Here is a 15,834-nt window from a genome sequence, read left to right on the forward strand (position 1 = left end):
AGTAGAACGAGAATACAGATTCTCCCAGCCCCCTGAGCTACCCTTGAAGGTATAGTCTCTTGGGGACACTTAATTCCACGCCCTCAAAAGCAAAGTACAAAATTCATACGTCAGTTTTTATGTAGCCAAAGAATGGTGATCAAATAGCACCTGTTGTTGTCTTTATCTTCCAGTTTATAGTTGAACATACCATCTTTCTTAGACTGCCACGATGCTCCTATGTCATTCTTCAATGAGAAATTAATGCCTTCTTCAGTAAGTTCTTCAAAGTTCAGTGTAGTTAATGAGACAATATATTTGTATAAAGACGAATGCTTTTCTAGTTTTTCTAGGATCAGTTTTATTAAGGCGTTTGAAATCGATTCTGTTGAAAAATCGATTTCATTATTATCTCTTATGCTATCATAGCTCTCTCGAACGAGCGAAATTAGTTTTTCTTTGGGCAGAAGCAAATTTTCACTCCTTCCATCCTTTATTTCTATCTTTACAGTCATTTCCTTGCTTTTTTCCAGTTGTCATTGAGCTTTTCTCCTGCATTTACGATACGTTTTGCGGAAACAGCAATATAATATTCGCTAAATGAAAGAGACCTTATGTTTTCCTTGGTAAAGGGATTTACAAAAAAGATAGTTGTACGGAAACCGCTATTTCAAGTAAAAGACGGAAGATTGTTGAAGGAGACAATGGAGGCAAAGTTGAGAAGGCAGAATGAAAAAACGTCAGTACTTTCAAACGTACCTTTAAGTACATAGAAGATAACCTTTAGCATAATATCGTTTATTACGTCAAGCGGTGCTTCCCTCCGAAATATATATAAGCACGTGCCTCAGAGGGAAGAAAATGAATGCTGCATTATACAAAATAGATAACACTATTTAAGAGTCAATATTTCCATTAGTGGGCGACTGCTATACAACCCAAGATTATTGATTGATAGGCACGAATAACAAGCACACCAGATTTTTACAATATGTCTTCAGCACCATTATTACAGAGAACACCTGGAAAAAAAATTGCTTTGCCTACGAGAGTAGAGCCTAAAGTGTTCTTTGCTAATGAACGTACCTTTTTGTCATGGTTAAACTTTACAGTTATGCTGGGAGGGCTTGGTGTTGGTTTACTTAATTTTGGTGATAAGATAGGTAGAGTCAGCGCAGGATTATTTACCTTTGTCGCTATGGGCACAATGATATACGCGCTTGTGACATACCACTGGAGAGCTGCTGCGATCAGACGTAGAGGTTCTGGTCCCTACGATGACAGATTGGGGCCTACTTTGTTATGCTTTTTCCTACTAGTCGCTGTTATTATCAACTTCATATTAAGATTGAAGTACAATGATGCTCACACTAAATTATGAGATTGTAGTTCCAATATCATAGGCAAAAAATGTGCATGTATTTTTCAAGAAGCTCACAAATAATTTGGTTTCATATAAGCGCATATATAGAAAATATACATCTATAGTTAATCATGAACAATAAAAATATTCACGTTTCAGAGAAGTTATGGCGTATTACAGCAAAAAATATTTCAGCCACATTTCCAAAAGATGAGGACAGCTATTCCTCGATGAGACATGTCTTTTTAGAGGGGCTATGCTTAAGAAGCTTTCCACTTCCGTGAACATGTATACAAAAAAGGGTCCCGTTTACGTCTTTTTTTCTTTTGGCCGATACCGGGCTAGTGAGTAATTCAATTGTGTTTGAACCTTCCAAGAACCGAGAACCTCATCAGCTGTGGAGCTAAGTTGTTAGTAGCATTGCGGTAAACGCCGTAAACTTGCGCAAGATATTTTCTTAATAGGCTCAATAAGCTCGTGCAACCTTCAGAATACCGCGCAAGGCGCCAAAGTCGCAACTAATCACCACTTTTATTTTTTTTCACTAAGTGAGGGGGTCTTTTTCGCTGAACCGGCGCTCAAAGTGTTGAAAGACTTCTGACTCATCACTACGCTGTTTTTTAAAGCTTACCGATGAGAATAGCCTCGACGAACAAAGCAGACAGAACAAAAAAACACGATTATATAAGCCCCATAGAGATTAGGAGTAAGTTTTCAGATCTATAATATGTCTTAAATCATAATTATATACATATCTGATTTCACCCGCAGTATACTTCATAGCACAAATAAAAAAGGAAAAGGAAGAAATGTTTTCCCGTACAAGAAGTGTTGCTCTGAATTCCAATTCATTCACAAGGAATTTGTTGCGTCTTTATTCACAAGCACCATTGCGTGTTCCAATCACTCTGCCAAATGGTTTTACCTATGAACAACCAACTGGTTTATTCATCAATGGTGAATTTGTCGCTTCTAAGCAACAGAAAACTTTCGACGTGATTAACCCATCTACCGAAGAAAAAATAACGACCGTCTATAAGGCTATGGAAGACGACGTTGATGTTGCAGTGGCAGCCGCTAAAAAAGCTTTTGAGACTAAATGGTCCATTGTAGAGCCTGAGGTTCGTGCCAAAGCTTTATTCAACCTAGCGGATTTGGTTGAAAAAAACCAAGAAACTTTGGCTGCCATTGAATCCATGGATAATGGAAAATCACTATTTTGCGCACGCGGTGACGTCGCCCTAGTATCCAAATATTTGCGTTCTTGTGGTGGTTGGGCAGATAAGATTTATGGTAACGTTATTGATACTGGTAAAGACCATTTTACGTACTCAGTTAGAGAACCATTGGGTGTTTGTGGCCAAATCATTCCTTGGAACTTCCCATTGTTGATGTGGTCTTGGAAAATTGGTCCTGCCTTGGCTACCGGTAACACTGTTGTGTTGAAACCTGCTGAGACAACGCCATTATCAGCCCTTTTTGCTTCTCAACTGTGCCAGGAAGCGGGTATACCCGCTGGTGTGGTGAATATACTTCCAGGCTCTGGTAGAGTTGTTGGTGAAAAATTAAGTGCACATCCAGACGTGAAAAAAATTGCCTTTACTGGCTCTACTGCCACCGGCCGCCATATTATGAAAGTGGCCGCCGATACTGTGAAAAAGGTCACTTTGGAACTGGGAGGAAAGTCACCAAATATCGTCTTTGCTGACGCTGATTTAGATAAGGCTGTCAAAAACATTGCCTTCGGTATTTTTTTCAATTCTGGCGAAGTATGCTGCGCAGGCTCCAGGATATACATTCAAGATACAGTATACGAAGATGTTCTACAAAAGTTGAAGAGTTACACTGAGTCACTAAAAGTTGGTGATCCATTCAATGAGGATAATTTCCAAGGCGCCCAAACGTCTGACAAACAATTGCATAAAATCCTGGATTACGTCGCTGTGGCAAAGTCTGAAGGTGCTCGTCTTGTGACTGGGGGTGTCAGACATGGCAATAAGGGTTACTTTGTTAAACCAACTGTGTTTGCTGACGTAAAAGAAGATATGAGAATAGTTAAGGAAGAAGTATTTGGCCCTATCGTAACTGTTTCCAAGTTTTCTACTGTTGATGAAGTCATTGCCATGGCAAATAACTCTCAATATGGGTTAGCCGCCGGCATCCACACTAACGATATTAACAAGGCGATTGACGTGTCCAACAGAGTAAAGGCTGGTACCGTTTGGGTAAACACCTATAACAACTTCCATCAGAGTGTCCCATTTGGTGGTTTTGGCCAATCAGGTATTGGACGTGAAATGGGTGAGGCTGCGTTGAGTAATTATACTCAGACAAAATCTGTCAGAATTGCTATTGACAAGCCAATTCGATGAAGTGACTCAGAACGGCATTAACTGCTCATCGAAGGTATGCACGATAAACATTATAGAATAATGAAAGCTGCCTCGTAATATGCAGAGAAATCAAGCAAGAATAAAAAAAAAATCCAGAAAATATTAAAAAATAACGTGATAAACATTAATGAACAATGTATTTACATTCTTAAGCATAGGTGGGAGACCACCTTCTTTATGATTTTTTTTTCTTCAGGATGATGTATATGTAAAAGTATATAGCAAACTAAAACATATCATTCGTCGAATTTGTGGAATATTACCGTCCTTTCCGTTAAGCTTCTATTATCAAGGAAGATGGATAGAGGGGGAGTTTATACTTGACCGTTATTCAACAATCTTGAACAGTCTCCAGTACACCCATACCTTATATACACCCAAACATTGAACATAATTCACTTATTTCTTTTCTTTCACGGCCATGATTACAAAATAGCCGATGTGTCGAACCGCCGCCCCGGCACGCTTCTCGCTCATGGAGGAGTTTAGTTGGCAAGGAAAAAATTCCTACCACCGGGAGCGTCTGGAGGGCGGCCCTCCTTCGGAGGGAAAGATTCACCCAGTCCTTCACTCAGCACTCCAATATTGCCTCCGCGAAGCAGAATTGCATAACTATAGTAAATTTCAAAAGCTGGAGCGATTACATATTGGTTGAAACAAAAAGACAGCAAGAAACCAACATAGATTAAGCAGAAATGGTATGTTTAAATGTTTTAAGTGCAAAATGACGTCCCATGTTTCATGTACAGTGTGCTACGGATCGGAAAGGAGAGAAGGTAGTAATACTGTTATGAGAAAGAGAAAGATGAAGAAGTGCTTTAGGCTGCCTCTAATAAGTGTAATCACAATGACAGGCTAAAAAGGATAGTCTCCCAAGAAATTTGTGGGTATTTTTGATTGCGCTGTAGAGAGAAATGTGAAATTCACACGGCAATGATTTATTTTCAAACTAGAACAAGCTAACTGGCCAACAGAAACGTTGTGTTATCCCAGAATTAAACCAATACTTCACAGCTGAATAAACAAAGTTTAACAAATTATTACGTCAGAGAGAAAGTTTCGAAGGATTGATTAACATTTGTATCACGACAGTACAAAAGAACACTCAAGGACGCCATTTCCCAAAGACTTTCAAAGCTTGAAATGTATTTTACTAACAGTTTTCAAATGGTACTTCGCCCAATTGTTTTCCCTTAGTCTGACGCTGTCACTATCCGTACTAGAAAGGTTATCACCAACCCATTGTTGGCCAGAAAGCAATTCGTTGTCGACGTCTTGCACCCTAACAGAGCTAATGTCTCCAAGGATGAATTGCGTGAAAAGTTGGCTGAAGTTTACAAGGCTGAAAAGGACGCTGTCTCCGTTTTCGGTTTCAGAACCCAATTCGGTGGTGGTAAGTCTGTCGGTTTCGGTTTGATTTACAACTCTGTTGCTGAAGCCAAGAAGTTTGAACCAACCTACAGATTAGTCAGATATGGTTTGACTGAAAAGGTTGAAAAAGCTTCCAGACAACAAAGAAAGCAAAAGAAGAACAGAGACAAGAAGATCTTCGGTACTGGTAAGAGATTGGCTAAGAAAGTTGCTCGTCGTAACGCCGATTAAGCAAACTAATTTCAAATCGTCAAAATATTTTTACGGATTGTTTAGTTTTCTCTATATAAATATGTGTATCTTTTTCCAATAAAAAATATAATCAATAATATCAGGAGATGAAGAAATTCCACTTCGCAGATCAGGAAAACCCAGGATATAATATGTAAATGATTAATACATGTTCAGAAGTTGTGGTATCTTCATTTTACGTTCTACAGACAATTTGTTCGTAGAATGGGAAGATATGTTCTGTCTTTTCAAGGTTCAATGTCTTATACTCTCTTTGGGCCGGGGCATTTGTCGCTGTGGCCAGCCGCCTTGTGAAGTTTGTCTCTTTCTTAAACTACTGCATGTTTCTCTTTCGAGCTAGTCACGTGATCTTATTGAGCAACAATATGGAAAAAGTAATGAATTTAAGGCTCTTGCTGTAAATTGGCGGTTTATCATGCAACTCTACAAATGCGAAGACAGCCACATTAAAAAGCTTTTCAGGGTAAAAGAGCTATAGTATAAAAGGGACATGATGCTATTCGGATTAGGCAGGCTATTTTATGTTATTTTACTATTAATTAATGCAGTTGCAGTGCTGAATGAAGAGAGGTTCTTAAGAAGAAGTATGTAAACGGCAAAGACACCTTATACAGAAGACATTTTGAATACTAACTTCATTGAATGTGCTAATGCGTTTTATTTATTTTTTTTTTGCAGTTGGCTTAGGAAGGTCAAATGATGAGGCACCAGTTTTTGGTCAGGATCAAAATACCACCAAATCCAAGGTAGTGCAACTGATTGGTGCCGTACAGACTTTACTAAGGAGTATGTTATTTTTATGAAATTATGGCAAAAGCGTTATTTGTCTCCTTCTTTATACAAAATCTGTTTTTTCGCCAAGAAATCTTACTAACATTTTATGAATTATTCTTACCTCACAGTACCATTAATTGGAATAAATGTATTAGTGATCGTTTACGAATTACTATTGGGATAAAGTACGTACGTGCAACAAACATTACATATAACTATATATATTATAAAGACTAAGTGGGAAATGGCTCTAATATTTCTGTGATTTTTCGGGTTTTAATTTAGTTAGTAAAGATGTAAACGAATTTATAAACAGGTAGTGTAGTGTATTGAAAATCAGAGAGCTCATGCAAAATTTTGAAAAAAATGATGCCATGTAATGTAACCAACGACCTGCCGGAATTTTTCGGCAAATAATTTGCATAAAGGAATTCTTGAAATGAAATGGTAAAATACGCCAAGGCCGGTATAGTTATCGTGGTTGCTCCTTCAATTTGTCGTTCATGAACGTCTCTAAGATTTCTAACTCTTTGATTTGTTTGATTAGTACGCTCAATGATATATTTTCCCTTAAGCTTTCACTGCCATCCTTAGTTTGTAGTATATCATCAAGGCGTAATCTGAAATAAAATAACAGACAGTCGTAGATGAAAATGAACTGATTGATATTTTGGACCATAGATATTCGTTGTTTTCTAAAAATGTTAATCGTCCATGAAATTGGATCGAATAGTTTTGCTGGGTACTTTAATTTAACAAACTCCTTTTGCAAAATTTCAAACATTTCGAAATTCGAAAGGATGGAATCCACTGTACATAAAGTACCGGTTCTTCCACAGCCTGCAGAACAATGAACCAAAATTGTAGGAAGTTGATCGTCATGATAATAATTTCTGGCAAATAAAGTATCTATTATATGATTTTTCAAGTTGATTGCTTGCATGATTGAGGTTGGATTGTGCAAAGTACCCAAGTCAGGCCAATTTTTCACTTGGATTTGTAACAGCTCATAGGGTTTTTCTTGATCATGATAAATTAACTGGATCTTTCTTATGAATATTGCGTCGTCGTCATCATCATCATCACCATCATCATCAATGCAGTTCGCGTTTGCTGAAAAAAAATTACTACTCTTTCTTTTGATTTCATTCTTCCTGGCAGTTTTGGTGTTAGGCATTCTCAGTATTCTTTTTTCAAGTAATTTAACCTGAATCCCGTTATAATTACCTTCTTGCCAATAACGGTAACATTTTTCTATACCATTTTCGAAATCGTTCGTTAATGAAAGAACCAATGGAACACCATTATTTAATATGCATGTATAAAAATCGTGCACCGTGGAAGGCATAGGCGCTTGTGTGGCAATATAACGTACTCTTCTTGTTGTGGTGGTTCTTGTTGGGAATGATGAATTTTGCTCAACGGATAATCTTGGTAAAGATAAATAATTTGCGTTGATGTAATTGTCAATGATACCGCCATCAGACGTGGAATGCAAATGTTTAGTGTTTCTTGATGATTGCGAACCTTTCTTTAGGATTACCCTTGAATGCTCGTAGGGGAAAATGTCCTTATACCTATTCTTGGCCCCTAATTCGACACCTGATGAAATTATAACGTCATCTGATTCCGAATCCGAATCCGATTCGAGACTGAGCATGGTTTTATATTTACTATATTGAGTGAATATCGGTTGAGAATGCGACCTCTTCTGTATTTTGCCAATTTCAGGGAATTTTGGGGGCATGATGGTAGAAGAGGATGTCGAAGTCAATTGCTCGGGATACGATGACGGTTTATCAACTACAAATGAGTTTTCTTTTTTTCTGAAAGAAACAGAATGATTCAAGCGTCTTTTCTCTAAGAAATCCAATTTCTGGAACTGGGAAACTAATTCGATCTTGGGGATTGTCATCAGGTGTTGGAACCATTCAGGTATAACAGAATCAATATCCTCTTGCCCATAAGTTTTGCGCAAGTTTTCGTATTTAATTTGGAAACCTAGTTTGTCTTTGTTATTGTCCTTTGCAAGAAAATTTTGATTCTTTGGAAACTGAAAATTTTGTAAAGAGTTCTTCGCAGAATCGTTATTATACCATCTTTCGTGTTCCTCTTTGATGTTGACTGCACTCAGATACGTTTCTAGGTCCATTATTTCCTCGTTTTGCGAGAATTTGAATATTTGGTTGATGTTAGTTTGTGGAGCAGGTAGTTGGAATTTGAATAAGGCAGATATGGGGGAAGACGAAGACATGGGAGAATCTGATAGTATATTATGCGGGGAGGGAGAATTGGAAAGACTCGAATGGTCTGATCTACTGTCATCTGGCACTTTCAATTTTAGGTTCATTTGTGGGGATGATAGTGGTGTGGCGGCTGCCATATGCGGTGCTGTGTTGTGTAGATTATTGATGAGGTTCGTCTTGGGACTTTTAGGTTCAATTGAGCCAGTGCAGTCTGATTTAATAGCATTTGTTTTGATATGGTCTGGAAATAAAATTTTGAACTGGAAAAAACCGCACATTAGAATGGACACACTTTTCTTGGCTTCACTGTCGAACTCTACTAGCTTTGAAGCTATACCAAAACAAGGTAAAGAAACGGAACTTTCCGTCTGATTTGCAGTACTGTCATAGATAATAATTCGGAGATTGTCAATAGCCAGTTTATATCTCAATACCGCTTGCTCATTGAGAGTCAAGTTATCTAAGAGTTTGGAAAAGGTAAAATTTTTCCTTCTCAATAGCGTGGAAGGCAAACAAACATGAATGGAGTCTGTGATGATGGATTTGGCGTGCTCAGTAAACGGTCTTACGTCCAGTAAAAGTACCTTTTCCCTCGGTGAGGTATCGATAATCTTGCCTAGTTCCACCGCAGTTATCAGCGAGCAACCTTGTGGTTTATTATATCGCTGTTCTTTGGGCTTGAAACTTGGTAGTACTGGAGCTGTCGCCCTCTTCAGAAGCACCGGAGAAGACGTTTTATAGCTCACTAACGGGCTGCTGGCTTTGGGGCTATGGTATATGTTACTGTTCATACTGTTTTGGTAACTGTTACCAGGTGGGTGCTTCGAATATGCATTCGAGTCCGTCCCTATCAAAGTGCTAGTATCGGAAAGTACTGAAGTATGATCGGCGGGCTGAATGTTAGAGCAGCGCAGACTGTCCCTCATATTGTAGATGATAAGTAGGTCTGTGTTTTCCGATAGAAGAGAAAGATGTGATGATCACTTTCTGTGGCTTTTTTCAGCGATACGAGCAGTTACGCTATTATAACACCGATGATAGTGTGATGTGCAAGTTTGTGGTCTGTGTATATACAGTTGCTATTTGTGCTTGAAGTTGACATGCTATATGCCAAGAGAGAAGATCGCTGGTGTCGATGAAAATATAATGTAAACCCGCCAGTGCAAAAGGCGAGGAGAAGGTTGGATACTTGCGCATCGAACACTACCATCTGCATTCATCCATGCCAGGTGCGCAAACTGCTGAGTCTGGCTAACACCACATTCCGCTGCGCTGCGTTCTCCGATGACGTCTACCGGAAAATATTTTTTTTTCAAGGCCTTTTCTTTCGTTCAGCGTCAGCGGGCCCAGAATCTCAAGGTCGCCGCCGCCATACTGTCATTGTTTAAGTTTCCGCTTACTGAACAAAAAGATAACTGCAAAAAGTGCTTGGAAAAGCGTGGGGTGTTGTAATAAGTTGAAAACACACGCTGGTAAGTGCGTTACGGTGACGGCCATCAACGGGGCCGTAGAAGCCAGGGGCTTTTGCGCACAGGACGCCGAAATGTGTTTCATTAGCGCTGTGAGCAATGCTGGGTTTAGTGAGCAACAGTGTGCCAGTAGCGAATCGTCTTACGTTCATTAATCATTTACCAGCCGGCGATGGTCTTTAATGTGGGGTGGAGGGGGGAGGCGTGGTGCGATGCGGTAATCTTACTAAAAAAACACTTGGCAGGAGAAAAATAAAAATAATGGACGCAACCGGAATCGAACCGATGACCTCTTCCTTGCAAGGGAAGCGCGCTACCAACTGCGCCATGTGCCCAGAGTTTTATGAGGTTGTTGCATTACGAGCTCGACTAATAATATCAGGATAATTTGGCAATCCTGTTGATGACAGGGAACACGGGATGTTACTTATCTATATCTAATATATAAGATCTAGTTTATACTTAAAGGGTGTAATTGCGAATGTGGTGCTAATATCTTGTATGGCTCATTGATTTAATTCAGGCACGTTTTATAGATGTCTCCGTCGCGTTCATTATGACGTACTGTCGTCATGTTGAGGCATCTCATCTTGAGACACAACAGATCTGATTTAGAATCAAGCGGGTATAGTACAGTAGAACTGAGTACACCTAGGTATCCCCCTAACCCTCTTTACGTGAACTATCAAAACGTATAAATAGCTGAACAATTGGTTTAGATCCCAGATTTCGCGCTCCCGCCATTAGTATAGCTTACTAAAGACAAAATATATAGGATAAGTGGCATTCTGTCAATCAATTTGATAAGTGCCCCCTAGTGCGCCCTGGCAACATTTACTTTCCTCACTGCATTAGGATTGTCAAGACACCCCGGTATTACTAGAGCCCGTGATACAACATGAACTCGTCACGTAGCGAACTTACCAATCAAAATGTTCAAGGAACTTCCGGTCTAAATAATTCTTGTTGTTCTATTCATATGTTTTTAATCTACACTATAGCCTTTTAGGCTACTACTATTTTTGTGTGTTGATCGCGATTAACTAATTATGGTAGAGAAACTTAGTTTGTTTCAGGTGTCGTCAGCAGTTACCCTTTTCAAGTGATTTACTCATGTTTTCGGCCATGGATCCAGGGACACTACCATTAGCAGTTAGTTTTATTGAATGGTAGAATTCCGCCATGAAAACTCGAGAAACTCCCAGATTATTGTTCATTTGCCAGAGCCCTGATGGCAAATCTTGGCTTTCACCACCTGTCAAAGTAGATCTGCGCATGCGTGCATGCGCACAATAAAAAAAAAATCGCGAGGAAAAATGAGAACGTGTAGTATCTTAGCATCATTTTTTCTTCTCTTCAGAAGAAGTTACTCCTTTTCCCCATGTCTCTTCTATACATGGCCTAACGGAGGCACACCTATAAGTCGCTATTTTCTAGGGTTAGTCATAAATATGCGAAAACAGCTGAGCGACAAAAACTGTCGTAGAGCCAGTATTTAATTGTATTACGTCATTACAACCTTGACAATGATCTGTGTATCTTATATCATCAGTCACTAGACATCTTAAGAACTCAGGTCGTGTTTCATTCATGGCAGTATACTGTCCCTATTAGTATCTTGGGAGGAAAAACTGGAGTTGCGCAAGCGTGGCGCAGATTTCATGGTTTTCACAATATAACTATGACGAAAACAAAAACTTGAAAAAGTATATACATATTAACAAGGAATAAATAATTAATCATATTGTACTTTACAGTAGTTTAGAACCTTTCATAGCTGGTTTCTAGTATCAGCTCCACTACGTCTTCAAAAACACCTTCTCTATTGGCATCAATATTATTATTTTCACCACCATTCTTATTTTCTGGCATGCCCTCGATATCCGCTAAATCCTCCAGTAGCATTTGCTTAAGCCTCAAGAGATGTCTTCTGGCAAGAAATTTGCTCCGTTCAATGCCTTTTAAGGTGGCTATCTCCTCACTATCCAGTGTCGGCAGCTTGATCCTTTCGGTTAAAATTTTTACTAAACGGATTCCTTCTAATGCGACGAACCGCCTGTCTTCTGGGCTTGCTTCAACCCCATTTTCAACCGCAACAATCAACAAAAATTTCAAGTATTCGTCCAATACGCTTTTCAGTTCCACCGTAGCTACTTTATCATGCATGTTCAGACTTTTTAGGATAGGAAATAAGAATTTCCATGATTTCAAGCCATAAACCTTACAATTCAGTTTTGATGAGTACTTGGCCTCCGTACTATCAATAAATTTTCTGATCTTGCGCAAAAGGTTTTCGGTTTTCGATTCATCCTTGTTCGTAACGGCTTTGAGACTTTGTCTTTGGAAAGCATTATAAACCAAAATCAACGACCTCTTGGTAATCGAAATGTGCGGTGCCGATAAATCTATACGTTCATAGATGTCCAGGCACTCCTCACCACATGTGGTAGGTCTGGCTGTCGTAAGAGTTTCCATGTATTTATGATATATGTCCAAATCTAACATTTTGTTGTTCCGAGCCTCTAATGCTTGAAATGCTTCGATAGCAAGATCAAATTTCTTATTTTTTAAACAATAGTTCATAAACAATCCCATAACATGCGTATTAAGAGGAAATGGTTCATTAATATCCCAATAACTAAGTGGAACCAATTCTGGAAATCCGCTGGGTTGCAAATATTTTCTGAATATGGTTTTATCAAATTGAAAGTATTCAGACAAAGCCCATAGTCCCATGTCTTGATTTTCAATTTTTGAAAACCTCCGATTACATATCACTTCACAGTATGCAAAAAACAATTTGGGATCGACACAATGGCGCGGAATCTTGTTGATCAAATCATTGAGTACCACCATGAAATTTTTCTCGTCAGAAATCCTGGTACATGACCTAATCATCAACGTATATGTGATGCTATCCTTTTTCAAACCTGGACATTTTTTATTAAGAAGCTTGAACACCAGCGTTTCATCGGTACAATTTATCAATGCCGCCAGAGCAGTATTATATTCCATTTCAGTAAGCTCATTTTTATCATTCAAACCGTCTACTATCTTTAGAACAAGTTCGCCATATTTTTTGGAGACCAGGTTATCTTGCCTTGAAAATCCACTGAAAAGAATTGTGATTGAATGCTCATCAATGGGGATCCCCCATTTTTTCCGCCAATTAAAAATATCAACAGCATTTTGTTGAGACTTTACAATTTCAAAATAATGCTTCATAATCAAATTCATCCCAACAACGCCCTTCTTTTTAGCTAACCTGGCTAAGAAGACGGCTTTTTCTAGTTGTCCTCTCTTTAAAAATTTTTGAACATCTTTGGCAATTAATTTGGCGTCACGTAGTTGTTCACCATTCACACCTAATATGGTATAAAACAATCTCTTATCCTTGGTTAAGGCCAAAAACTTCAAGTCTGCCTGACTAGTAGGACCCAGTTTAGCATCCGCCAATGTTTCATTATTTACATTATGGATTTTGCGAAGAATATGAAGGGCTTGATCCTTGGGGTAGGCAGACTTTTGTAATTTCTTTAAATGTCTTCTTTTCTTGGATTTCAAGCTTTCCAATTGCTTGGACGTTTTATTTAATATGAAATCATGCCGTTCTAGCTCCTGCAATCTCTCTTTTACTTGAGTTTTCTGTAGATTAGTCAATGAATGAAAAGATCTTCTCAGTACATGCTCTTTGAAGTTGAATGCAATGTTTACTCTGAGTAACATCGTAGTAAAAAATATGAATCTGCAACTGTTCTTGAGGAAGGGCGTATTGACTTTTGAGCATGTTTCCTTTGTACTGTCATTTCTTGCTTTTTACGCACTCTATCATTACTTTCAAGTTCTATCTTTACTTGGCGAACTAAAAATAAAAAGTAAATAGTGGTGTGGGACAAACAAGAGAAAAAAGCGAACAAGACAGGAGAAAAGCTACCACATTCTATCTATATTTAAGAGCTGGTTAGAATCTCTCTTTCCCGTTTTTATAAACATCTGACTAATAATCTACGCATATGTATGTACAGAGTGTATTTAGTTTCGGAACAGCGATTACAGTGAGGTCACTTCATCTTCTTCAAATTTAGTGGAGACGCCATTTTGCATAACATTTTCCAAGTCATCAATCTCCTTCACTGCTTCAACTGTCAAGTTAGTATAACTGTCTTCACCAACAGCTATATCATCTTCAATTCTTATTCCAATATTCCTAAAATAAGATGGGAATGATTCGTCATCAGGAATATACAAACCCGGTTCGATAGTAATCACTTGGCCGGGCTTCAATGGTTCGTATCTGGAAACTTTAGGGACATCGTGGACGTCCAAACCTAAATTGTGGCCAATGTAATGGGGGTACAATTTTTCTACGTTCCAGCCAGAAACTTTATCTATACCTAAGTTTTTCAATTCTTGTTTCATCAACCTAATACTCTCTTCATGAATGTCGTGCAGAGAAAAGTTGTTGCTTGCTTTACAAAGATCAATGCAGCCGCGCTGAACATTCAATACAGCTTCGTAAAGCTCTTTTTGCGCACCAGTGAACTTCCCATTATTAGGCCACGTTCTCGAGATATCTGCGCAATATCCACCCAAGGAGCCAGCTGCGTCAACAAGAACCATCTCATCATCATACATCACGTCATCGTTTCTTGTGTAATGAATACACAAGGAATTCGAACCCGTGGCAACCACGGGGATGTAAGCGTCCTTATCACAACCACCGGATACAAACTTGTAATGAAGAAAGGAATCTAGAGTTCTTTCATTCCTGAATCTTTTGGCAAAGGCTTGATTAAATGATCTTCCTGATATTTGGCCCGCTCTTCTCATAATTCTCAATTCTTGAGGAGATTTGATCTTACGAAATTCGGCAATTCTTTTGCTAACAGGCTTGATGTTTTTGTTCGCTATGGAATTCAACGATCGGTTACTACTTCCACTGCCATCTAGCAAGCTTTTAATGTGCTTGTAGTTGGATGAACCTGAATTAGGAGTAGATAGTATGTCAAAGTAAATGGAATCATTTCTGTTGATTATTTTGGGCAAATATTTAGACAAATCATTGATTGGAGCGGATTTGTCAGCATTGAAAATCTCTTGAGCACCATGAACACCAGACCTAAATCCCTCCCACTTTTCAGCAAACGCATCCTTTGGTGGAACCAACATGTGGAAAACTGTATCACTTAAATCGTCCGTTGGCTTTTCCAAAATCATGACTGAATTAGGTTCGTTCCACCCACTAAGATAAAACAAGTCGTTGTCTTGTTGGAACGGATAAAATACTGCACCAGATGCAAACTGGATATCGTTACCAGCTAGAATCACACAACTTTTGGACGGTAAAATTTCCGCCAGCCTGATTCTTCTTTCATAATACTCTAAAGCTGGAATACCTGGTGTTAGCTCACCTGCCTTGATGAGAAACGGTCTTGTCTCGTGCAAAGGCTGGCCTGCCTCTATGGGAATTCTAGCCCTATTGGTGAAAGCACTATTCTTTCGTTGTCCGAATGATGCTGTCGACTTCGAAAAGTGTCTCTTACAAGGTGACACAGCAAGACGCACTACGTTTATTCTTTGTAGCATCTCAATAGAAAGCCAAAAATGTGATGTAAAATAATCTCAATTTTTTTTTCTGCCTTCTTACGATATATTAGACCTGCTTTGGCGTAAAGAATCCTAACCTCCGGAGTGCAATGACTATTATGCTGAATGAATTGAAATATGTTTACAGTATCCGCTACGAGTTTATAATCTAGAGATGTCCCTATTCACAACACCGCTTGGTTTCTATCAAAGTGTACGTGCATATCTGTGCTGCATAAATACATTTCGTAATTCCGAGAAGCGAGCCATATCTTTGTTTTTCTCTCTTTGCGGTCTGATGGTGCGGCTTTCGCAGTTGCATCTTATTCACCCCTTGCCGCTTGCCACAGAGCTGTCTTGCTTAGCAAATCGCCATCAATCTTCAGTTCACATTCCCTCTA

The 15,834-nt window shown here is 38.8% G+C and overlaps 8 protein-coding genes and 1 non-coding gene across 9 annotated transcripts; 4 read left to right on the forward strand and 5 right to left on the reverse strand.

The window, feature by feature from the left end:
• Positions 1–110: 110 nt before the first annotated feature.
• Positions 111–494, reverse strand: TDA2 (Tda2p; the record flags this gene model as incomplete). Its single annotated transcript, XM_056227476.1, has 1 exon — positions 111–494. One exon carries the CDS (start codon positions 492–494, stop codon positions 111–113), a length of 384 nt encoding a protein of 127 aa, XP_056087294.1.
• A 476-nt stretch (positions 495–970) lies between these two features.
• On the forward strand, positions 971–1,360 carry VTC1 (Vtc1p; the record flags this gene model as incomplete). Its single annotated transcript, XM_056227477.1, has 1 exon — positions 971–1,360. One exon carries the CDS (start codon positions 971–973, stop codon positions 1,358–1,360), a length of 390 nt encoding a protein of 129 aa, XP_056087295.1.
• A 791-nt stretch (positions 1,361–2,151) lies between these two features.
• Positions 2,152–3,714, forward strand: ALD5 (aldehyde dehydrogenase (NAD(P)(+)) ALD5; the record flags this gene model as incomplete). Its single annotated transcript, XM_056227478.1, has 1 exon — positions 2,152–3,714. The coding sequence occupies one exon, from the start codon at positions 2,152–2,154 to the stop codon at positions 3,712–3,714; it is 1,563 nt and encodes a 520-aa protein (XP_056087296.1).
• Positions 3,715–4,430: 716 nt separating this feature from the next.
• On the forward strand, positions 4,431–5,337 carry RPS24A (40S ribosomal protein eS24; the record flags this gene model as incomplete). Its single annotated transcript, XM_056227479.1, has 2 exons — positions 4,431–4,433; positions 4,933–5,337. The coding sequence occupies 2 exons, from the start codon at positions 4,431–4,433 to the stop codon at positions 5,335–5,337; spliced, it is 408 nt and encodes a 135-aa protein (XP_056087297.1).
• Positions 5,338–5,848: 511 nt separating this feature from the next.
• Positions 5,849–6,316, forward strand: YOS1 (Yos1p; the record flags this gene model as incomplete). The annotated part of the gene is made up of 3 exons (XM_056227480.1): positions 5,849–5,942; positions 6,037–6,144; positions 6,261–6,316. The coding sequence occupies 3 exons, from the start codon at positions 5,849–5,851 to the stop codon at positions 6,314–6,316; spliced, it is 258 nt and encodes an 85-aa protein (XP_056087298.1).
• A 288-nt stretch (positions 6,317–6,604) lies between these two features.
• Positions 6,605–9,304, reverse strand: PTP3 (tyrosine protein phosphatase PTP3; the record flags this gene model as incomplete). The annotated part of the gene is made up of 1 exon (XM_056227482.1): positions 6,605–9,304. The coding sequence occupies one exon, from the start codon at positions 9,302–9,304 to the stop codon at positions 6,605–6,607; it is 2,700 nt and encodes an 899-aa protein (XP_056087299.1).
• Positions 9,305–10,109: 805 nt separating this feature from the next.
• On the reverse strand, positions 10,110–10,182 carry Skdi_5.trna11A. Its single transcript has one exon. It is a non-coding gene; the product is annotated as a tRNA-Ala (tRNA).
• A 1,426-nt stretch (positions 10,183–11,608) lies between these two features.
• MRX1 (Mrx1p) lies at positions 11,609–13,573 on the reverse strand (the record flags this gene model as incomplete). Its single annotated transcript, XM_056227483.1, has 1 exon — positions 11,609–13,573. One exon carries the CDS (start codon positions 13,571–13,573, stop codon positions 11,609–11,611), a length of 1,965 nt encoding a protein of 654 aa, XP_056087300.1.
• Positions 13,574–13,897: 324 nt separating this feature from the next.
• ICP55 (aminopeptidase) lies at positions 13,898–15,433 on the reverse strand (the record flags this gene model as incomplete). The annotated part of the gene is made up of 1 exon (XM_056227484.1): positions 13,898–15,433. One exon carries the CDS (start codon positions 15,431–15,433, stop codon positions 13,898–13,900), a length of 1,536 nt encoding a protein of 511 aa, XP_056087301.1.
• Positions 15,434–15,834: the final 401 nt, after the last annotated feature.

Source organism: Saccharomyces kudriavzevii, assembly GCF_947243775.1.
Source record: "Saccharomyces kudriavzevii IFO 1802 strain IFO1802 genome assembly, chromosome: 5".
Classification (NCBI taxonomy): Eukaryota; Fungi; Ascomycota; class Saccharomycetes; order Saccharomycetales; family Saccharomycetaceae; genus Saccharomyces; species Saccharomyces kudriavzevii.